Source organism: Rhinatrema bivittatum, chromosome 3 (genome assembly GCF_901001135.1).
Source record: "Rhinatrema bivittatum chromosome 3, aRhiBiv1.1, whole genome shotgun sequence".
Classification (NCBI taxonomy): Eukaryota; Metazoa; Chordata; class Amphibia; order Gymnophiona; family Rhinatrematidae; genus Rhinatrema; species Rhinatrema bivittatum.
This window is the reverse complement of record NC_042617.1, coordinates 142,519,012-142,543,574: the sequence shown is the minus strand read 5'-3', so window position 1 is coordinate 142,543,574 and position 24,563 is coordinate 142,519,012. Positions and strand designations below refer to the sequence as shown.

Genomic DNA, 24,563 nt, shown 5'->3' with positions numbered 1-24,563 from the left:
GCGTGGAGACAAGATGGTGCTGACAGCGGTTTCCCAACACGGGAAAGCTTGTCAGGCTGGCGGCCTGACTCAGAGACAGCTGAATGCAGTGACGCTATGCTGTGATTTGTTTCTGGAGGGGAGGGGGCCCTCCTGGGGGGAATGAGGCTGGTAGGAGAGCTACAGGTTCCCAAAGCCCTGTTAGGATCAATACTGGGAGCCTAAACAGCCTGTCAGGCAGGGCTACAGCTCAGAAGATGACAGACTCCCAGGAGCCCAGGGACTCCCCTCCCCTATTGTCTCTGGCAATCCCGTGGGGGGAGGGGGGGGAAGGAGATGTGAGCTCTGGGTTGGACAGGGGAGAGGATGACGTGGCGTTTTCCTCAGAATTTGTTTTGCTTATGCATAAGGCCTTTTTTAACCAGGAAAAGCTCTGGCTATAAAAGGACATTTCTGTCAGCCATCTTGTCCTGCTGCAAAGAGGCCGAGGGGCTCCTTGGCCAGGGGTTCAGGGGACCTTCTTCGCCGGCTGGGCCTGTGCCATCCAGGGGCCTGGCAGCTCAAATGATTTGGACCTGAATGACCTGGAAGATGGTCTTACGGTTGGTCTGGGGGTGGTTCAGGATGACCCAGCAGATCTCACGGCGGATGTTGATCAGGATGGGGATAAGGATATGGCTCATCCAAAAGAGATCCTGATAATGGAGGGAGATGACCCACGGGTGGTTCATCTGTTCCATTAGGAGGAGTTGAGGCCCCTTATTTCTCATGTTCAGAAGGAACTGGGTATTAGGGTGGTCCAGGTGGAGTCGGACAATGAAGGAGTGGATCCGGTGTTGGTTGGACTCCAGAGTCCACCAAAAGCCTTTCCTCTCCCTAAAAGGATCAAGAAGCTGGTGAACCAGGAATGGGAATTCCTGGAGGCAAGCGTCAAGGTGGCTAGAGCCTTAGCAAAGTTGTATCCCCTCATGGAGGATATCCTACAGCTGTTGGTATTGCTGAAGGTGGATGCTTCGGTCTCAGCGGTCATTAACAAACCCAGTGGTTGTGGGTTTGGCAATGTTAAAGGACACGCAGGACTGTAAACTAGAGATTCATCGGGAGAGGATGTTTAAAGTCTTGGCATTGAGCCTGTGAGCGGTGATCTGTGGAAGTCTGATGCAGAGGGCCTGTTTATGCTGGGTCCAGAAGTCTCAGGAGAAGTCTTTAGCACACGCTGGTGTTAATAGCCAAGCCTCTCAGGTGGAGGCTGGGATTACATATGATGCTGATGTGCTTTATGACTTGAGCTGGACTTCAGCCAGGAATATGGTCATGGCTGTCTCGGTGCGATGTCTGCTGTGGTTACAGAATTGGTCAAAATATGATGTGGTCAGAGTCTCAGCTATGTAAACTTCCCTTTAAAGGAAGGAAAATTGTTGTTCATGGAGGACCTGAAACAACTGATGATTTTGGGGGAGTCTAAAGGGAATAAGCTGCCGGAGGATAAGATGACAGTCAGGAAGTCTTTTCCACCTTGCTCTAGGTTTCCTGAGGTGCAGCAATTTTCATCCCAGTAAGGGTTCTGCTCTGTCTTCGGGGCAGAACCAGGGGTCTGGTAGGCAGTAGTTCTTTCGAGGCACCCATAGATTTCCATGAGAGGGCTACGACCAGAGGGCCGGCAGCAGTAAGGCTTCACAATGAAGCCAGGCTGGTCCACTCTCTCGACCAGCCTGGCTTCATTGTGGTGGTAGGCCGTCTATCACAGTTTTACGAAGAGTAGATCAGGATTACCTTGGATCAATGGGTCCTAGAGGTAATAAGGGTCGGCTACACTTTAGAATTTTTTTTGCCCCATCAGAGAAGCTTTCATGGTGTCTCATTACAGTGTCCGAGGCAAGTAAATGGCAATTCAGGACACAATGTGTCACCTTCAGTTGCTGGCATGATAGTACCGGTGAAGGCCAGGGAGCATGGTTGCGGGAGGTACTCCATTTACTGTGTCATGCCAAAAAAGGAAGGAGTCTTTGGTCCCGTTCTCGATCTGCAAAAGGTGAAATGTGATACTGCGAGTTCCCCGTTTTTCCATATGGAACCGTTGCAGATGTTGATAGTGGCAGTTCATTGAGTGGAATTTTTTGGGCCTCGCTGGACTTGACAGAAGCCTATCTGCAAATACCTATTCGGGAAGAACATCAAAGTTTCTTAGTGTTATGGTTCAGGGGTAACTTTTCCAGTTTTGAGCCTTCCCGTTTCATGGCTGCACCTTGCACGTTCACAAAGGTGGTGGTAGTGGTGGCAGTAGCTCTCCACAGAGAGGGGATCCTAGTTTATACTTATCTGGACAACTGGCTTATCTGAGGGAAATCGGAGGAGGTATGCCGGCAGTCTGTGTGCACGGTGGTGGATATGTTGCGGTCCTTGAGCTGGGTGGTGAATTTGGTGAAGAGTCACGGGAGCCCTACCCAGATGCTGGAATACCTGGGGGTGAAGTTCAATACTCAGCTCGGCAGAGTTTTCTTACCTCAGAGAAGAATCAGAAGTTACAATCCCAGGTGGTACGGATTTTGCGGAAGCCAGTGCCCAGGGCTTGAGTTTATCTTGAGGTCCTGGGTTCAGTGACATCTATGTTGAATTTGGCCATGGACTTTTGCCCACATGCGCCCTCTACAGTGGGCATTGCTATCGCACCGGAATCCATTGTTGGAGGAGTTTCATTGGTCTTTACCGCTGCAGAGTACTTCCAGGTCCAGTCTCTCGTGGTGACTGTGTTGGCCCAATTTGGAGAAAGGGATGGGCTTGGAGGTTCTGGACTGGGTTATAGGGATCATGGATGCCATTTCAAGGGTGGGGGGTGGGGGTGATCTGTCAAGAACAGATGGCACAAGGACTGTAGTTGCCAGTGGAAGCATCCTGGTCTATCAATCACTTGGAAAAGAAAGCAGTGTGCAGGGCATTGGTGGAATTCCTTCCACAACTCTGAGGTCAAATGATCAGAGTGTTTTTGGATAATGCAACAATGGTGGCTTATATCAATTGGCAAGGGGAAACGAAGAGTCACGTAGTTGCCCAAGGAGCCCAGGACCTTTTTGCCTGGGCGGCGCGATATTTGCAGGGGATAGCCACTTCACATGTTGCGGGAGTGGGCAGTGTGCAAGTGGACTATCTCAGCAGTTAGACCTGAGAGAATGGGAGCTGTCAAAAGAGGTCTTTGGCCTTATCCAGTCTCATTGGGGCAGTCCTCATCTGGATCTAATGGCGTAAAGGAGCAATGCCAAGGCAGCAAGTTTCTTCAGCCACAGACGATAGGTCGCAGCTGAGGGAATAGACAATCGGGTTCTTCCATGGCCAAGGATCATGTTATATGTGTTCCCTTCATGACCATTAATAGGTCGAATGTTTAGGGGCATCAAGAAGCATCTGGGCCAGGTGGTGGTGACGGAGAGGCTGCATTGTCCTTGGTTGCGGATCTGGTTCAGTGCGCAATTGATGGGTCCCTGAGATTGACTCATTTGCAGTGGCTGTTAAGGCAAGGTCCTATTCTCTCGGATCGAGTGGTTCACTTTTGTCTCGCGACTTGATTTTTGAGAGCAGGTACTTGCAACAAAAAGGTTACTCTGAGTCTGTGATTTTCAAGGGCTTAGTTTAAAATATTTTATGAGTTCAAGTGGCAGCCTTGGGGTGTCTCAGAGGTATATTCCAGGGAAAGGTTGTTGGCTTCACATCTGGATGTGGGTTTTTGAAGGGGGTCGAGTATCTGTGGCCACCGGTGCATATATTGGATCCGGCATGGAGTTTAAACATGGTTTTGCAGATACTTTGTGGGCCTCTGTTTTAAGCCATTGAGGAAGGCGTCGTTAAAATACCGCCATCAGTGTGAGGTCCTTTTGGTGGCAATTTGTTCATTCAGAAGGATCTTGAGCTGCCCTGTAGGGAACCATTTCTAAAGATTTCAGATGAGGGGGTGTCTTTGCGGATGATACCCTCGTTCCTATCTAAGGTGGTATCTTTGTTTCACCTGAATCAGTCTGTGGAGCTCCTGCCTTCCTGAATTGGTCTGCTAAGTCGCTGGAGACAAAGATCACAAACAGTTTTTGGTGGTTGGATAATTTGTTTGTATTGTTTGGAGCTGCCAGAAACTGATGCAAGACCTCCTACGGCACAATAGTGCGTTGGCTGAAGGAAGCTATTGTTTTGGCCTACCTTTATAAGGGGAGAAGAATTCCAGAGGGGTTGTGTGCGCACCCTACTAGAGCGCAGGCAATGTCTTGGGCCGAGTGTCAGTTAGTGTCACCACAGGAGATTTGTAGAGCAGGGATGTGGTCTTCTCTTCACATTTTATCTTGCTATTACCATTTAGTTGTTCAGGCTCCAGGACAGCTGACCTTTGGCGAAAGTGTGTTGAGAGGGGGTCTTTCATGGGCCTGCCCAGTCCATGTCTGGACTGATCTGGGGTATGAACAGGAAAGGAAAATTTGGTTCTTACCTACTAATTTTTGTTCCCAAAGTACCACAGATCATTCTAGAGACCCAGCCCCTTAATGTTCTCAAGATCATTATGGCAAGTCCGTGTTCTGGCATGCTTTCTGGGAAAAACTGTTAGGATGTATATATATATATAGAACCTAAAGAAGTTTGCCAGGTTGTGTTTAGCCCCTTGGGTTGATTTGTGTTTTTTCTGTTTGGGGAGCTCCAACCTTTGTTTTTGGTGTTTGCCCTCATTTAGGGGGTTTTGAGTTGTTGATTTATGAGAGGTTTAACTCAACTTAAACCACCAATTCGGCCACCAGTCACAGAATGGGACCTGAATCTGGTTTTAACAAGACTCATGCGTTCTCCTTTTGAACCCATAGATTCCTGTGATCTTAAATTTCTCATATGGAAGACTATCTTTCTCATAGCCATTACATCAGCTAGAAGGGTTAGTGAGTTACAAGCACTTGTCACCTACTCACCCTATTCAAAATTCCTACATGACAGAGTGGTTCTCCGTACACATCCGAAATTCCTTCCCAAGGTAGTTAAGGAATTCCACTTGAACCAATCCATAGTTTTACCCACATTCTTCCCAAGGCCTCTTTCTCACCAAGGAGAAACAGCCTTACATACCTTGGACTGTAAGCGTGCACTATCTTTCTACTTAAATCGCACTGCAGTCCACAGGAAATCCAATCAACTTTTTGTTTCCTATGATCCAAACAAACCGGGTAAAGCAGTGGGTAAACATACTCTATCCAATTGGCTAGCAGATTGCATACAGTTTTGCTATGAAAAAGCAGGCCTTCCTCTCCAAGGGTGAGTAAAGGCACATTAGTAAGAGCAATGTCAACCTCAGTAGCACACTATCGTTCAGTGCCAATCCTTGACATATGTAAAGCAGCAACATGGAGTTCTCTTCACACCTTTGCAGTTACTGTTTGGACAAACAAGGACGACAAGATTCAGCCTATGGACAATCTGTCTTAAAGAACTTGTTTCCAGTTTAATCCCAACTCCTTCTACATCCATCCTGCTGTAATCTTCGGCTGACTCAATTTCAACAACAATACTTCACTGTTGCTTCTCTACGAAATGACTCAGCCTCTAGCTTGCTAGTCACCCATATGTGAGGACTAGCATCCTGCTTGTCCTGGGATAAAGCAAAATTACTTACCTTGTAATAGGTGTTATCCCAGGACAGCAGGATGTAGTCCTCACAGAACCCACCCGCCACCCCGCGGAGTTGGGTCACATTTTCTTTTTATTATTTTATTTTTGCTAAAGCTTATTGCTACATACGAGACTAGAGTGAAACCCCTGTGGCAGAGAATATCATGGCATGCTGGGCATGCTCAATGGCCTCACAGGGCCAGTCAAAAGTTTCTAGAAACTTTGACAGAAGTTTTCCCGCAATAGGGCTCCGTCAGTGACGTCACCCATATGTGAGGACTAGCATCCTGCTTGTCCTGGGATAACACCTATTACAAGGTAAGCAATTTTGCTTTCCACCATTTCTTCATCTCTCTCCTCACATTGCTCTTCATCACCTTTCAATTTCACTATACCACTTCTGGCCTCCCTTCTTTCTCTGATATATTTGAAAAATGTTTTGTAACATCACTTTACCTCTTTGGCAAACCTTTCTTTCTCTAAACCTTTTGCTTTCCTTATTTCTTTCTTCATCTCATTTATAACAGATATTCATCCCTCTGTTTCCTTTTTTGGGATTCTTTATACTTCTTGAACTTTGTTCTTTTTGCCTTTATTTTTTCAGTCACCTCCTTTGAGAACCAGATCAGTTTCTTTTTTCTCTTACTGTTTATTTTTCTTATATACAGATTTGTTGCCTTTGTAATAGCTCCTTTTAATTTGGCCCACTGTCGTTCTACCTCACCCATTTTCTCCCATTCTTCCAGTTCTTCCTCCAGGTATTTCCCCATATTGACAAAGTCCATATTTATGAAATTCAAAACTTGGATCTTCATGTGACTTCTCTATATCCTATTTGTGATATGAAATCATACCAACTGATAATCAGTGGTGCTCAGGTGAGCTCCTACCTGAAAATTAGAGACATTATCACCATTAGTGAACATTATATTGTGCATCACACCTTCCCTGATAGGTTCCATTACCATTTGTTTGAGCAGAGCCCCTTGAAAGGCATCCACTATATCTTTACTTCTTGTTGATTCTGCAGAAGGGTTACTCCAATCCACATCTGGCAGACTAAAATCTCCAAAGAGCAATACTTCTCCCTTCTTTCCCACCTTTTGGATGTCTTTGATCAGGTCTCTGTCCAGCTCTTCTGTTTGAGTCGGTAGATGCAGATCACACCAGTAAAAATGGAAGCATCATTTTTTTTTTATATAGGATAGTCCATAATGCTTCTCCTCTACCCCATGTCCCATGGAATTCAGTTGCTTGGATATTGTTTTTAACATAAAGAACTACTCCTCCCTCTTTTCTGTCCTTCCTTACAGGCCGATACAGTAAGGATGCGGTAGAAAAAGTGCAGCAAGTGTCGGGTGCCCGCTCGTTTGCCGTGCGCACAGTTCGGATCACATACCGCTCGATACAGTATTTAAATAGCATGCAAATGCAAGCCGTGTCCAAAGCGCGTCCATGAAGAGCAATCCATTTTACTGTATAGAGCACTATACAGCGCCTATACAGTATCCTGGGTGCGCTGGTACCTGTCATTTCAAATGTCATTTCAAATGACATTTGAAATGACAGGTACCAGGAAGTGGATCCCAACTTAAAGCAAAAGAAAAGGATCAGAGAAGTATCAGCTGGCCTAAACTCTTGCCTGCCCAACCTAAAATCCAACACACCGGGAAAGCCACGCTTCAGGATCGGGCAAACTTTCCCCCAGCCCCCGCTCACCTGCCCTGGCCACGTCCATGGGTGCCGGTCTCCAGAGCAGCCCCAGTCCTCTCTCCCCTCCTCCCGGGGGCAGCCAGCGGTGAGAGCAAGAGCGGCTTCAGCAGCCCGGGGCGGATCGGACACTCCCCATACGAGGCACGGCTTCCAGCAGCAGTTGCCGGCGATGGTGAATGAGTGCACGCCGTGACCTCGGAGGTCCAGCCGGGCGCTCAGGTCACGGCATGCGCTCATGCGCTCATTCACCATCGCCGGCGAGGGCTGCTGGAAGCCGCGCTTCGCATGGGGAGTGTCCGATCCGCCCCGGGCTGCTGAAGCCGCTCTTGCTCTCACCGCTGGCTGCCCCCGGGAGGAGAGGAGAGAGGACTGGGGCTGCTCTGGAGACCGGCACCCATGGACGTGGCCAGGGCAGGTGAACGGGGGCTGGGGGAAAGTTTGCCCGATCCTGAAGCGTGGCTTTCCCGGTGCGTTGGATTTTAGGTTGGGCAGGCAAGAGTTTAGTTATGGAGGTTTAGAGGTTATGCTTGGAAACAACAGGTCCTTCCTTCCTGCTCCGGAGCTGTCAGCACGCCCGCACGGGAGATCGGCACCCATGGACGCGACCAGGGCAGGTGAGCGGGGGCTGGGGGAAAGTTTGCCCGATCCTGGCTCCTCTAAAGGTCTTGTCCCGGGGGGTGAGGGGGTCGTTTGCCCGTGAAATTTCGTCTCTCTGACCTGACGCTCCACACTAACGCAGGGGTAAGGGTAGGCGGTAAATTAGCAGGTTAAACTCGCAGCAAAACTGCAGGTTAAAAAGGCGATAATCGGGGCGCGCGTTACTGTATGGGAGGGAATAGCTAATCTGATCGTTTACATACCACATACATGTCGCGAGCGGAAAGGGGTACCCGTTGATTTAAAGAAGCGGTAAGGATGGGTTAAAAGGGATAGTGAATCGCGGGTTGGACTAGCGCGGCCAAATTGTGAGTAGAAAGCGGGTTAGAAGCAGGGTAACCGCGGCCACGCTTTACTGTATAGGCCTGTTAATAAATTATAGCCTGGGATGACCGTATCCCAATCATAAGACTCAGTGAACCATGTCTCTGTAACAGCAACAATGTCCACGTTTGCCTCCACAATTAGGGCCTGCAGTTCTGGAATTTTATTGTTTAGATGAAATAGTATGAGCAAACATTTTTGGTAGCTTTCCTTTAGTTCACATGGACATCACGCTGTGAGCATGCTTTCTGTAGTTCCTTAGCCCTGTTCCAGATACTGTGATGTCAGGAGATTGACCATGCTTAATGGGAAAGATCATGCACATAGCGTAAAGCTGATAATATGTTGTGTGTAACCTAGTGGGGGTGACCAAAATGATAAACTGGATGGATCAGCTCCCCTATGAGGAAAGGCTAAAGAGGTTAGGGCTGTTCAGTTTGGAGAAGTGACAGCTGAGGGGGGGATATGATAGAGGTCTTTATAATTATGAAAGGTCTGGAACGAGTAAATGTGAATTGGTTATTTACTCTTTCGGATAATAGAAGGACTAGGGGGCTTTCCATGAAGTTAGCAAGTAGCACATTTAAAACTAATCAGAGAAAATTATTTTTCACTCAATGCACAATTAAGCTCTGGAATTTATTGCCAGAGGATGTGGTTAGTACAGTTAGTGTAGCTGGGTTTAAAAAAGGTTTGGATAAGTTCTTGGAGGAGAAGTCCATTAACTGCTATTAATCAAGCTGACTTGGAGAATAGCCTCTGCTATTACTGGCATCAATAGCATGGGATCCACTTAGTGTTTGGGTACTTGCCAGGTTCTTATGGCCTGGATTGGCCACTGTTGGAAACGCGATGCTGGGCTTGATGGACCCTTGATCTGACCCAGTATGGCATGTTCTTATGTTCTCAGGGTAGTGGTCTTCACTATTTTTTAAGCAGGGTCTACTTTGTGTCCAGTAGTTGGGTTGGGGAGGCAAATCCTTCTCAAATTTAATGGCTGAATTTGGGGGGTGGGGGAGGTCCCTCTCCAATGTCACAGCTGACTAGAAGTTTCCCTCTTAACCTCTCATGGGTTATCACCATCTCCCCTGCTGCTGTTCAGCCAGTGTGGGTGTGTATGTATTTATGTGTGTAGTTTACACTGTTGTTGCTGTACTTTACTTGTTCCATTACCCCTCCACTTTCGTCACCACTCCTTAGTTCCCAACTCCCTTCCCTTGCCCACTTTCAAACTACACTGCCTCTGGCTTCCCTTGTACACACCTAAATCACTGAAACGTGTTTTACGTCTGCAGCTCTGTGCCTCCATTCCTTCCTCTATGCTCCATTCCTTCCTCTTTCTGCTACTGGCTATGCCATGTTTCCTGCTCCTCTGGAATGGGAAGGAGGAGCATTCTAGTTTCTGAGGCCAATAGGACTAGCTGCTCCTGTTCCTCTGGCTCTCAGGATGCTGCTGGGCCAGGTTAGGAGGGAGGTGGAGGGCGGGATTCAGTCTTTGCAACACAGCTCTACCTTTCCTGCTCACCTCTGATTCACTGTGTAGCCAGGCTGAGCTGGGGGCAGTGTTCTTTGCTGCCTACATGGTCTGCCTTTCCTTCTCCACTTCAGCTAACTGCTAGGCTAGGTTGGGGCTGTTACGCCCGTCGGTCGCAGACGGCTGCAACCTCTCATGCTCACCTCTTTTTTCCCTGCACTGTCAATCCTAGGAAGAATGGCGGCCTCTGCTGACCAACGCCGTCCTCCCCGGCATCCCTGGGATGGCGTGGGTGCTGCCGACCGCCATCTTGTGTCCAGAATAATCTAAGGCATGCACGCTCAAGGGCCTCCTTTGTACACGTCATGGCGGGAACCTCGTGGGCGTCCCCTCCTGATGACGTCAACTCACTGCTGTACTTAAGCTGATCGGCCCTCTGCTACTACTAGTTAGCAAGGAGTTTCCTCATTGCTGAATCCGCTCCATTCTTAGACTTCCTGTGCCAGACTTGCTCTGGGTACCCACTCCTCAGGGGCCCTTCCACATTCCTGGTTATCCGCTCCTCGGAGAGCCTTCCTACCTTGGACTATGACCTGACTCGATTCTCGGGTCACTCTCCTGGAACTACCACTGTGAGCACCTTTCTACAGACTTCAGCGATACCAGCTTTACTAAAGCCTCAGCGGTGTACCCCGTGCCTCGGGCCACTACCATTCCTCTCCAGTAGAAGTTGTTTCAGTTCACCCTGTGCTGCAGGGTATTGCCGCACCAGCTACAAGATCCACTTCTGGGTTCCTACACCTCAGACTGGTTCATCATCATCTCCAGTACAGTCATCTTTGGCATACCCCGCTCTGCGGGCCACTACCGGATCTGCACTTCTGAGGTAATATCTACTCAACTGAAGGGACTTCCTGGCATACCCTGCTCTGCGGGCCACTACCGGACCTTTTCATCTGTGGTATCACCCTGGGCATATCCATTGCTCAGAACTGTACTTGTTTGCAGTCCCCACTCTGAGGGGTTGGTTTTCCTTCCTTCATAATAAACTCTATCCTACAGCTGCGTCCTACGTTGCTGAGACCACGCCCATCGACGGTGAGGCCCACAGGGCTTCTCCCTGTGGGCGGAGACATCTCTCATCTTGACCCAGGGTTCACATCTATACAAAAACATAACAGGGGCTGGTGCAGGGGCAGGGCTCTTCTCGCTGTTGCAGTTTCCTGCCTTCTCCTGCTCCTCTCCCGTTGTGCAGAGAGTAGAGAGGCCTTCAGTCGTGGATGGAGCATATGCAAGGTGTTTTTTTTCCCAGTGGCAGTGGACCATTTGGAGGCCTCCCAAGAGGTACACAGGAACTGCCATTGGCCCTCAGGCCTTAAATCTTGACGAATACTGTACCAAGGCTTGTCTCCCATTCTGAGTGTAGGGGGAAAAAACTTAGTAAATCAAGTTATACAACTTTTCCAAGGTATGTAGGGCCTCTGAGCTGTCTTTTTTAAAAACATAGGTGGTAGTTATTTTTATTCCTGAAGATTTTCCTGCCAGAAATTTTTCTATGTCCAGAATTTGGCTGATTTGAGCCCCTGAATTATAGGAATTTCTGCACCTGTTTTTGTAAGTTTATAAGGTTCATTTTTTTCTTGTTAAATATACCTATATGTGCTTTTATGTTAAAGATAGGATTACTATTATTGGTGGAGTTCCTCACTTTCTAAAGAGCCAAACCTGTAGGTGAATAGCTTAAGACAGTGTTTCCCAACCAGTGTGCCCTGGCTCAATGGTATACCTTCAGATCTGATCAGGTGTGCCATGGAAAAGTCACCATTGCCTTATGTTCAGATCCAAGCCTGCACATGGGCTCTGCTCTCTGCACTTCACAGCAACAAACACCAGTGGTGGCTCTTAAACTTGTAGGAATTCTGATGCAAGAACATGTGTAATCATGCATGCCTCTTCTTCCTTGCTACAGCCTGAGCCCCACTGTGTGTTAATTCATGGGCAGCATTCAGGGCATGGAGAGCTGGGACACGCTTTGTGTAGCATACAGCACCTCCTCATCTTTGAGTCCTTCCATCCTCTGACTCATCCTAGGCTGAGAGAGATGGGAAGAACATGCACTGAGCATTGGATGTGACTAACTCTGAGTGTTGGGAACAACAGCAGTGGAAGAACTCTGGCAGCTGCTTGTGACAGCCAAGGTAACTAACCAAGCTGGCTGCCCTCACTATATTAATTTCTCCCTTCTCTTGCACTTGTATAGAGGCAGTTGATCCATCATGACAGTTTCATGTGTGACTTTGCCCCTTCTCCCTTTGTTTTAAAATTGGCTTTCAGTGCTTCCCTAGCCAGGGCCAGTGCAAGAGTACTTGGCACCCTGGGCAAATCTCTGGCCATGCACCCCCTCCCCCAGTTTACCTTAGGCACAGCACTCCTTTCTTTGGTGGTATTGATTCTGCAACAGGACTTCTCTTCTGCTAGTAGGATTTTGCTGCCCTCAAAATTTTGGCACTCTTAACGGGCCAATGCAATAATCGGCGCACTTTAAAGGGGGTGCTCACGATTGAGCACCCACTCCCTTAATGCGCAGATTTATCTCTCCGGGGCACCCAGGGCTACATGCAAATGGGCTGCCGTGGTAAAAAGGAGGTGTTAGGGGAAATTGCATGCCCCTGGCGCCACCTTGGCAGCAGGCGCCCAAGAGAGGTGGCTGTCAGCCACTTAGGAAAACAGACGCTCAATTTTAGAGCTTCCATTTTTCTAACCTGTCCGCCAGCACACTTTTTTTTTGGTGGGGGAGGGACATATCTAACTTTTTTTTCCTACGACTTAATATCGCCATGATATTAAGTCAGAGGAAGTACAGAAAAGCAGTATTTTCTGCTTTTCTGTAAACTTTTTGGGCTCCTCAAGCTGGCGTTAATTGTTGAGAGTAAAAATGTGCACCTCTGGCACACATTTTTATTTTTTTTTTGCATGGAGGGGGAATCGATAATAGCCTCATCAACATGCATTTGCATGCGATGAGTGCTATTACCTACATGCACGATAGGACACAACGTTTGGATGCGCTAACCCCCGTTTTGCATCAGGGGATATGGATGCATGTCCAAAATGCGCATCCAGACGCGGGTTAGCATTGGCCCGTAAGTGATTGCCTTGTTTGCAAAATGGAAGCACCAGTGCTGTCCTATAGTGCTATATGACATACACAGCGTTGTACAAACATACAAAAAGACAGTCCCTGCTCAATAGAGCTTACAGTCTATTAAGACAAACATACAGGACTAGAGACTTAGCATATTTCATAAAGCAAGACAATGGTTAAAATGAAAAGAAAAGAAAGTTAATTAACAAGACCTAAAGCAGACAATCAAGCATAAGATTTAAAAGCGGTTTAGAAATCATGGGTCTTTAGGTGGGGATTTAAGCATGGCAAGACAGGGAGCATAATGCACTAGTTCAGGAAGACTATTCCAAGCACACAGTACAGCCAGGTGGAACACATGGAGTCGGGAATTGGCTCCTCCCTAGCTCCTCTTTTAGCCGTGAGCCTCTCCATGTCAGCATTACCTACTCTGTGGAGGTTGGTATGCCACACAACATTTTTTTTGATGTAGGTTTGCCTTCGGCATTAAAAGTTTGGGAAACACTGGTTTAAGAGAAAATAATTCCACTTACATTTACATGGCAAGAAAAATGATTTTTTTTTTCTGATTTATAAAATAAAATATTTATACACTGTGAAACAGATTCCACTTCATTACTATTAATATTATTTATCATTTCTAGAGCGCTACCAAACATAGTTTGTAAAGACTGTACTAATTCTGTGGAAATACTCTGAATAAATTTTACTGTTAAGTTTTAAGAATTGCTTGCCTCCTGTTAGGCCATAGCATAGATAGTTATTATTCCCCTCATGTAATTTCATGTAGAAGTAAAACACTAAACAGTTATGCAAAAATCGATCTTTAAAATAATGCTGATATACCACTTAGGTTACAGGATAATTATAGTAATTTGGAGCAGGCACTATATGGGGTCAGGAATTAGTTGTTCAAAAACAATGTATTAGAAGTGATTCAAGAGATTTTCGCCAGATAATGTGGTGAACTGACTGCGGGATCCTGCTGACTTTTCCCACTAGAAAACTCAGATCAGCTCTGCGTGCAGAGAAACCTTTTAATTTTCTCTTGATTAATTTAGTGTTCTGTCTCTTTATTACCTGTCTTGCTGCTATAAAGCATTATATTCATTGTGTACGGTTACTCAAGACTCAATGTTGCTGCAGCTATGCCCATTGTAGCTGATGAAGAGATAATTATTGTACAGGGCAATGTAAAGCAGCAGGATACCTCTACATGGAAACATTTCATTTGCCACTAGTAGAGGGACAGGCTTGACTGAAATAAGGGAGGAGAACATGGAAGTCTGCTTTGTCTGCATCCCTCTCATTTGGAAAGACATAATTACAACAGTAAACTGGCGTTCAGAAAATGGCTTTCTGCCAGTTGTCATGCTGCTGACCTCGAGCTGCATTTTTTGACTCCCAGTTAATTTAATTATAGCCGTGTTATAAAAAAATAAAAGGAAATACTTTAGAATAGTGGCCCCTGAAAGCCTTCAACCCTACGACATATGGGACTCTCCTCCTATGTTACAATTTTGCTGTATCTGGAAGCACTGTTGCTATAAGGTTACAGAGATAAGGTTGAGTTTGTAAATATGAAAACATAACAGAGATTTGTATTCAGAGGGTACTTTTAAAACTTTTTACATGGATATACAGATGTTTACCAGTGTGTCTGAAAATTGCCTCCCATGCATTCTTTTACCTATGGGGAAAAAGAGGTAGGAATAGGTCAGGGGAGGGAATGTGCATGCAGGGATTTTATTTTAAAATCACCATTTGTACTTTCACACTCACACCCACTTCAAAGCAGGTGCAATGTACATGGGTACGAAGTACCTTCCGTCTTCTGCTGACCTAAATTTACAAAAATGACTGTCACAGTGTACAGTATAGAGGATTGCAGATGCAATCTTGTTGATAATTGCTTTGAGTGATTCTGTTGACATCATTAGATTACAGGAATGAAATACAAGTTGTCCAGTCAGTTTAGAGGATTTACTAGAAGCTAATATAAAAGCTGCAAATGATGTTCTTTGGAGTGTATTTATGAATTATTGCTGAGCCACTAATGATAGGGAGGGTAATTTTCAAACAGCCTACATAGTGGTAAAGTTTGCATGTACGTTGTACGTGCAGACTTTACAGAGTACTTTCAAAATGAACTTACACATGTAAGTTCATTTTGAAAATACTGGAGTAACTGGCCCAGTATGCACGCATAATCATTAGTAAAAAGTTATGCCTCCTTTTTGGAGGGTGTAACTTAGGCATGTGCATACTTTTAAAAATCAAAAAATATATGCAGAAGTGCTGACTCCATCCATTTCTGCCCTCTGGAGCACCCGTTATGGGAGCATGGACCCCTGAGCTGAGACAAAGCTGGTGCCACCTATAGGGGAAGCCCCTATAGGCCCTCGTCGTCGGGAGGCGGATGCAGGCGCAGCAGAGACCCAACTGGAACTTCACCTGTGCCAACCCACGTTCCCTGCAGGTTGAGCCGTTGGGAGCCGGGGCCAGCAGGACTTAGGAGCGGGTCTCTGGGTGAAGACGAGTCAATGAAGGCAGAAGACAGCAGCGAAGTCAGACGTACCAGTGGTTGGGGCCGGCGGTGAGATGGAGAGACGGTAGGCAGGCAGGCAGGCGGTCAGGGCAGCAGCAGACAAAGCGAAATCCAGGGACCAGCCGAGTCAGGAACCAGAAGAGCAAGCCAAAGGAACGAAGAGCTTGAAGGAAGCAGGGGCGGAACTGGAACTAGAACTGGAGCGGGAACAGGAGCACAGGCAAAGGAGCAGCAGCAGGAACTGGAACAGAGCGGAGCAGGAATGAAGCAACTAGCACTCTCTAGGGAGCTGGACCTGTTGCTGAGGCAAGGGAGAGATGGCAAGGCAGGATATTTATACCTGCCTTGCCTGACATCATAATTCTGGGCCGTGGGGACTTCCTTAGCCCTGGCCCTTTAAATGGGGGAAAATGGTGCACGCGTGCGCCCGGGAGGAACCTGGACAGCAGCGATGACATTGGGAGGCAAGGGGAAGGCAGAAGCAGGCCACGCCCGCCACTGTTGACGTCGGGGACATAACCCCACATGTTATGGCTAATTCATCCTGCTAACTTCAGAAAACATCATTCACATTAAGCAAACTTACTTTACTTGCGTTAAAAAGTTTGATTACTAGCCCATTTAAATATTTCATTAGCTGCCCTGGATCAATCATATTTCTCTTGGGTTCAAGTCCCACTGTCGTTCCATGTGACCTTGGGCAAGTCACTTTATCCTCCATTGCCTCAGCTACAATCTAACAAGGGTCATTCTTTATTCTGTGATGGGCTGTTATCGTGTGTGATAAGGCCCTACCGCACGCAATAACAGTTGCATTGCGGTGATGCCATGCAAATTAGGGGAAGGGGAAGAGTGTGGGTGGGATATGGGTGGGGTTATGGCGCAGCAGCGCTGCCAAGGGATAATGTTTTCCACATTATCGCTTGCAGCACTGTGGGAATAACACCACCTTTTCCCGTGGCGCTATGGGCGATAGTGTGTGGCATGACTGCACCTTGGCGGGCGAAACTGCACTGCCGCAATGCAGCCGGCTGCCACTATTGCACCCCCACCCCCACCCCTTTTGTTTTTGTGACTCATCATTCTGCAGAATGATGAACCTAGTGATTAGATTGTAAGCCTTCTGGGGATAGGGAAATACCTACAGTACCTAATGTAATCCGCTTTGAAATGCAAAAAGCAGAATATAAAAATCTAAATACTGTAAATAACTCCATATTTATTTAACAGCTACATCAGTGTGGGCTTGTGAAGCTGACATGCTCTGTACTATATGAATCTACTTTCTTTCTTTTCTTTGCCATATACAGAATTAAGCAGCAATGGCAGCCAGAAAGCAGAAAGTGATGTCTCGCGACATTCTGACCTCAATCGTACGCTGGATACAGAGACTGGGGTAATGTTGCTAAACATAATTGCATTTCAAAATATTAATACTATTTATTATTATGTAGCGCTGTTAGTGTACACAGCACATGTTCTTCAGTGCTTCTCAACCCAGTCCTCAGGGCACACCTAGCTAGGTTTTCAGGATATCCACAATAAATATGCATGAGAATAAAATGGAAGCAGTGCATACAAATTTGTCATGCATATTCATTGTGGATATCCTGAAAACCTAATTAGATATGCCCCGAAGACTGGGTTGGAAGCTGCTGGCGGCTCCATGCTGCATGAGAACCCGGGGATGCAGGCCCTCTGCCATGGAGGGTCCAAGGTAAGGTCGGTGGCCTCTGGCCACATGGTGACGCTGACAGCGGCCTCTTGGCCACATAGAGTGTTGCAGCACGGCTTCCTGCTGCATAGGGATGCACCCGGACGGCTCCTTGCTGTCGGGTAAGGCAGCAGCGGTGTCGGCGGTCTCTGGACCGCCTGGTGTGCTGTAACGCGGCTCCAGCCGTGAAGGGGAACATCGGCGGCCTCTGAGCCACGGAAGGTGAAGAAGCGCGGCACCAGCTGCGTGAAGAACGCTTCAGCGGCCTCCAGATCGCGGGGGAGGAAGAGAAGAAGGTGGAGAAGCTGCCCGAAGGGCAGAATCTCAACAGATATACCAGTGATAGTCCATTGGTCTGTATCTTTCTCATATACTTGTATTCTCACTGTATTATTGCTGGTGTTGCTCTAATTAATACAGTACAGTTATTTGGTCCTCTGTTTATTTCATTACATCTATAATTTTTGTCTGTAATGACATCATATAAATATATAGGTTGGTGAGAATTAACTGTCCATACAAAGGAAACAGGAACAGTTTCATGGGGTAGGTAGTACTTGAGGCATTTAAATGTGGTGTGGCTGATTCTGTCAGTCAAGATGATTTGAAACTCTGGGTGTTATAATCCAAACACACTTATCTGGAATCTTTTAACAAATTTGTTGCAATTTCATCACTTTCCTGTCTATGTCTTCGGGTACAGGGTAAACATGATCCTGTAAGAGACCATGGATGCCATGTCAGTTTTACATAATATCGCTATAATAAACATCAATCCTGATCTGCCAGAACATCTACACTTAAAGTTGTTACTGTGTCATTAACATGAACCTTTGTAAAACAATATCTTGCATTTCTATCTTTACATGGGCAGTAATCTTTAATGAATATGTTAAAAACAATAACATCTTGAACTTGTTCTGTGGTCCAAATAAAAGTAATCTCAGACCTTTTTCCATATAAGGCACGTACAAGTTATAAAATCAGGGGTCGGCGCGCAAGGGGGTGCATAATTGCGCGTGCCAAGCCGCGCTGCCTTCCCCCTAACCTGACCTTCCCACCCCTTCCCCTAACCGTTCCCCCCTAGCCCTGCTCTAACCCCCCTCAAAAAATGTGTTTTACCTTTTGTGTCTGCCTCTGGTCAGGTGCAAGTTGCGAGCGCCGGCCAACTGCCGGCGTGCGATCCCTGGCACAGCAGCAAATATGGCCACTATGCCAGGATCCTCCCGGACCACTCATTCCCCTCCCCTCCTGCCCCTTTTTGCAAGCCCCAGGACTTACATGCGTCCCGGGGCTTTATGCGTGTCGCTGGGCCTTTTTAAAATAGGCCCAGCGTACGCAAGGCCGGTTATGCGCATAAATCTTTGAAAATCTGGCCCACAGTGTATACTAGCTGTTGATGTGGACCTAGTAGGTTCACCTATTAGGCTGCGTCAACCACGCCATAGCACAAGGATCCACTATTCTTATAGGGGTAGATTTTAAAAAAGCGCGACTTCGCGTACTTTTGTTGGCGCATCAGGCGCAAACAAAAGTATGCTGGATTTTAGCAGATACGCGCATAGCCGCGCGTATCTGCTAAAATCCTGGATCAGCGCGCGCAAGGCTGCTGATTTCGTGTAGCCGGCGCGCGCCGAGCCGCGCACCCTGCCACCATTCCCTCCAAGGCCGCTCCGATTTCGGAGCGGCCTCGGAGGGAACTCGCTTTCGCCCTCCCCTCACCTTCCCCTCCCTTCCTCTATCTAACCCACCCCCCCGCCCTATCTAAACCCCCCCCCTACCTTTGTCGGGGGATTTATGCCTCCCGGAGGGAGAAGTAAATCCCTGCGCGCCAGCGGGCCGCTAGTGCGCTGAGACGTGACCTGGGGGCGGTTCCGGAGGGCGCGGCCATGCCCCTGGGCCGCCCCTGGCTGAAACCACGCCCCCGGGCCCGCCCCCGAAACGCCGCATCCCGCCCCCGAAATGCCGCGCCGATCGGCCCCGCCCCCGACACGCCCCCCTCGAAAAACCCTGGGACTTACGCGAGTCCCGGGGCTCTGCGCGCGCCGGTAGGCCTATGGAACATAGGCGCACCGGCACGCAAGGCCCTGCTCGCGTAAATCCGGGCGGATTTACGCGAGCAAGGCTTTTAAAATCCGCCCCATAGTGCACAAAAGTGGGAAGGCCCTTTATTCACTGGACTGTAAGAGGATGTTAGCCTATTATTTTAGAAGGATTCAGCTGCATTGTTAGGCATCTCAGCTAGTGGTTTCATACAGTCCTAACACACTGGTATGGCTATTGCTAAATGAGCATTGTCCAACTGGCTAGCGGACTGAATTGTGCATTATTATGGATTAGCTGACCTTAGAGTTACAGACTCTGTCAAGGCTCATCAGGTAAAAACCATGGCTGCGTCAGTTGTTCCCTTAAGAGCTGTTTCTATTGAAGACACCTGAAAAACTGCAACTTAGTCTGTACACACCCTTTAATGTCACATTACTGTCTGGACAATTTCTCAAGAAGAGAAAGTAGTTTTCGGCAAGCAGTTTTGCACAGCCTGTTCACTCAGGGGTAGATTTTAAAAAAGTGTGCCTTTGCGTACTTTTGTTGGCGCATCAGGCGCAAACAAAAGTAAGCTGGATTTTAGTAGATACGCGCGTAGCCACGCGTATCCCTTAAAATCCTGGATCGGCGCGCGCAAGGCTGCCAATTTCGTGTAGCCGGCGCGCGCCGAGCCGCGCAGCCTACCTCCGTTCCCTCCGAGGCCGCTCCGAAATCGGAGCGGCCTCGGAGGGAATTCTCTTTCGCCCTCCCCTCACCTTCCCCTCCCTTCCTCTACCTAACCCACCCCCCCGGCCCTGTCAAAACCCCCCCCCACCTTTGTCGGGGGATTTACGCCTCCCGGAGGGAGAAGTAAATCCCCGCGCGCCAGCGGGCCGCTAGCGTGCCGAGATGCGACCCGGGGGCGGTTCCGGAGGGCGCGCCACGCCCCCGGACCGCCCCGGGCCGAAACCACGCCCCCGGGCCCGCCCCCGAAATGCCAGCATCCCGCCCCCATAACGCCGCGCCGATCGGCCCCGCCCCCGACACGCCCCCGACACGCCCCCTCGAAAAACCCCGGGACTTACGCGAGTCCCGGGGCTCTGCGCGCGCCAGCAGGCCTATGGAACATAGGCGCACCGGCGCGCAAGGCCCTGCTCGCGTAAATCCGGGCGGATTTACGCGAGCAGGGCTTTTAAAATCTGCCCCTCAATAATCTACTCACCACAGAGGAGCAGGGTTGCTGCACAGTAGGTACTCCGCCATGTAACCCTCAGCTTGGGAATCCCCACATTTCATGTTAATTCAGCCCTGCTTGTTGACAGAGAAATCCATAAACAGGATTCTCCATATACAGTAGGATGAATTAGCCATACTTAATACCTGCCCACTTCCCTGGAGAGTTGACTGCCTAGCTAAAGCTAAGCTCTGCAATGGAATGAAGATATCACAAGGCAGCACATTTGGGGAAACCTCCGAGCATGCTTAGTAGTGAAAAATTTCCGGAGCTAGAGAAATGGGCCTGTTTAGCGCTATTGGATGACATCACCTACATGTCATGGCTAATTCACCCTGCTGCCTACAGAGAATTCTGTTTATGGTAAGCAAACTTGTTTTCTTTCCCTTTGATAACTGGTGTAAATGCAGACAGATATGAAAATTGTTCCGTAAGGAAGGCAATTTTCAAAATTTATTAACCTGTGTAAATGGCTATTTATGTAGGAAAAAAGGCTTTTTGAAAATTGTCTACCCTGTATGCAGGTAAAAATACAGATATTGTGCCAGAGTGTGCATTTTTGTGAAGGTGTTCCCAGAGCAGGCTTAGGTCAGAGCAGGCAAAAATGAACATATTGCAGGAACTTTTTTGACGGGCAGTTTTCAAAGGGAAAGTATGCACGTAATTTCTCTTTTATAATAGTTATTTCATCCTCTCTGTAGATTGATATAAAAACTGAGAACCTAAGCCCTCAGGCCTTAGAAAGTGACACAGCATTGTCTACAAAAGCAAGTCCAAGGTCTACTGATTCAGAGGTGAGTAAAAATAAAATACTGTTTAAAAATTAACATAGAGATTACATCTTAGAATGTTGTGATACATTATGGGCCAGATTTTCAAAGGGGTACGCGCGTAAGATACGCGCATACCCCCCGAAAACCTGCCCGAAGTTCCCCCTGCGCGTGCCAAGCCTATGTTGAGTAGGCTTGGCGGTGCACGCAAGCCCCGGGACGCACGTAAGTCCCGGGGTTTTCCCGGGGGAGGGTGTGTGTGTCGGGGGGGTGTGTCTCTGCGGCGTGTCATTTGGGGTGGAGCCGTGGGCGTGCTTCCGGCCCGGGGGCGTTTCAGGGGCGTGCCTCGGGCAGGTAGGGGAAGGGAGTGGAAGGTGCGGAGGGGTGGAAGGAAAGTTCCCTCTGAGGCCGCTCCGATTTTGGAGCGACCTCGGAGGGAACGGAGGTAGGCTGCATGGCTCGGCGCATACAGGCTGCCGATTTTGCGCAGCCTTGCGTGCGCTGATCCCGGATTTTAACAGATACGCGCGCCTATGCGCGTATCTGTTAAAATCCCGCGTACTCTTGTTTGCGCCTGGTGCGCGAACAAAAGTATGCGTGTGCAAATTTGTAAAATCTACCCCTATGTGAAGTTTTTGCAGGCTGTAATACCTTTTAAAAGACCAACAAAAAAGATACGTTCCAGAGGTTTTCAAGACCACAAAAGTCAATTCTTCAGATGATCCTATAAAAGGCTTCACAACCTACATAGACTCCAGTTTTCTCTAGGACCAGTATAGATGCACTAATTAATGTACTAAACAATTCTAGTGGGCCTGTTGCTTCTTTTTCCCTTTTTTTGGAATTTACAGCAATGTATTTTATTAATGATATCTTGCCTCAAGATTCACTATTGACACCAATATTATCTGATATCTTCACTAAAGAGCTCTTGAAGACCAAGTCTTATAAATTTGTCTATGCAGATGATTTTACTTTAGCCATCCAAGGGACAGACGTAGGGAGGGTAATTTTCAAACAACTTGCATAGCTAAAATCTGAAGATTACAATTCAACCCTAGTCAATTTTCAAAAGGGCTGATCTAGCCAACTAACTCCCGAATGTAGATGACTAGATCATAGGTCATACTAATAAAGGATCTTTCTTGAGCTGGAAGATTATATTCATAAATGGGTAATATAACAGAACCCATCAAAAAAGACTGTCTCATTCCACCATCTCAATAATCCAGAGGCTAACATCCAGATGGAAACTTTCTTTTGTGGGAATTTGATCAAGAACAAAAAATGTCTCAAGTATTTGGACATGATACTTGACAGAAGCCTCACATTTAAGATTTATATAAGTAAAGTAAAAAAATGAACACCAGCACCATGCTTATACTAAACCTGGCCAGCACAACTTTAGAAGCTGACACTGAATGACCCTTCGAATGGCTGCACTTGTTCTAGTGTAATCTATCATTGAGTATTGTGTACCAGTTTGGGCATCAACCAACAATCTTAAGAACATAAGAAGTTGCCATACTGGGTCAGACTGAGGGTCCATCAAGCCCAGGATCCTGTTTCTACAGTGGCCAATCCAGGATACAAATACCTGGCAAATACCCAAATAAATTAATCCCAAGCTACTAATGCCAGTAATATGTAGTGGCTATTTTCTAAGTCAATTTGATTAGTAGCAGTTTATGGACTTCTCCTTGGGGAACTTAGCCAAACCTTTTATAAACCCATCTACGCTAACTACCTTAACCACATTCTCTGGCAATGAATTCCAGAGCTTAACTGTACATTGAGTGAAAAAGAATTTTCTCTGATTTACTTTAAATGTGCTACTTGCTAATTTCATGGAGTGCTCCCTAGTCCTATTCCATCTGACTTGCGTTCCCTGGATAACGAAAAGAAATTCAAGAGGCTGTTGAAAGAGTTTCTGCTCCAGCGTGTCTTTAGTATATTTTAGAATGCATGACCTTGACATATGCTTAGACCTTTTTGTAAGGGCTATTTGAGTCATTTTTTGTCTGCTTACTCCTATATTATGTGTTGGCATAATAATGTTGAGATTATGGTTTCTATGAAACTGGATAACTTTTGTTTTTGTTTTGTTTGTCATGTTATTGTTTTAATGATATTATGTATGTACGTTGTAAATCGCCTAGACCTTTGCGTTAGGCGTTTAATCCATTTTAATAAATGAAAAATTTATTTATTTATTTATTTATTTATTTATTTAGTAACTTTTATATACCGACGAACGTTGGGAACATCTCGTCGGTTTACATATAACAGAACTGAGCAACAGGCTTTACAATTTTTGCGTAATTAGATAATTAAATAAGGAACATTCAGAGCATACAAATAACAGAAATGTCATATCTAAAAGAGTAAATAACCAATTCTCATTTAACTATTCTAGTCCTTTCATGATTTTGTAGACTTCAATCATATCCCCCACTCAGCCGTCTTTTCTCCAAGATGTACAGCCCTAACCTCTTTAACCTTTCCTCACAGGGGAGCCTTTCCATCATCTTTATTATTTTGGTTGCCTTTCTCTGAACCTTTTCCAGTGCAACTATGTTTTTTGAGTTACAGTTACCAGAATTGCACACAGTAATCAAGGTGTGGTTCTACCATGGAGCAATATAGAGGTACTATGACATATTCACCATTCCTTTCCTAATAATTCTTAACATTCTGTTTGCTTTTTTGACTGCTACAGCACACTGATCCGACGATTTCAATGTATTATCCATTATGACACCCAGATCTTTTCCTGGGTGGTAACTTCTAATATGGAACCTAGCATCGTGTAACTACAATGTGGGTTACTTTTCCCTATGTGCATCACTTTGCACTTGTTCACATTAAATTTCATCTGCCATTTCGGTGCCCAGTCTTCCAGTCTTGCAAAGTCCTCTACAATTTATCACAATTCGCTTGTGATTTAACAACTGTGAATAATTTTGTGTCATCTGCAAATTTGATCAGCTAACTTATCGATCCCCTTTCCAAATCATTTATAAATGATTTATAAAAGGCACTTGTCCAAGTTCAGATCCCTGAGGCACTCCACTGTTTATCTTTCTCCACTGAGAAAACTGATCATTAAATCCTATTCTCTCTTTCCGTTCTTTTAGCTAGTTTGCAATCCATAAAAGGACATAACCTTTTTAATTTCATAGAAGTCTGTCAAAAAGAACTTTGTCAAACACCTTCTGAAAATCCAAATACATTAAATCTACTGGTTTACCTTTATCCACATGTTTATTAACCCCCTTCAAAAAATATAGCAGATTTGTAAGGCAAAACTTCCCATGGGTAAATCCATGCTGGCTGTGTCCCATTAAACCAT

At 46.7% G+C, this 24,563-nt stretch overlaps 1 protein-coding gene across 1 annotated transcript in view; it reads left to right on the top strand.

Moving 5' to 3' along the window:
* The window catches only part of CFAP61 (cilia and flagella associated protein 61), an 826,389-nt gene that overhangs the window by 143,667 nt on the left and 658,159 nt on the right, over window positions 1-24,563 (top strand). Inside the window, exons 9-10 of the mRNA XM_029593764.1 lie at window positions 16,779-16,864; window positions 21,143-21,235. Coding sequence (XP_029449624.1) covers window positions 16,779-16,864; window positions 21,143-21,235 — 179 coding nt within the window. The remainder of the gene's footprint in view (window positions 1-16,778; window positions 16,865-21,142; window positions 21,236-24,563) is intronic.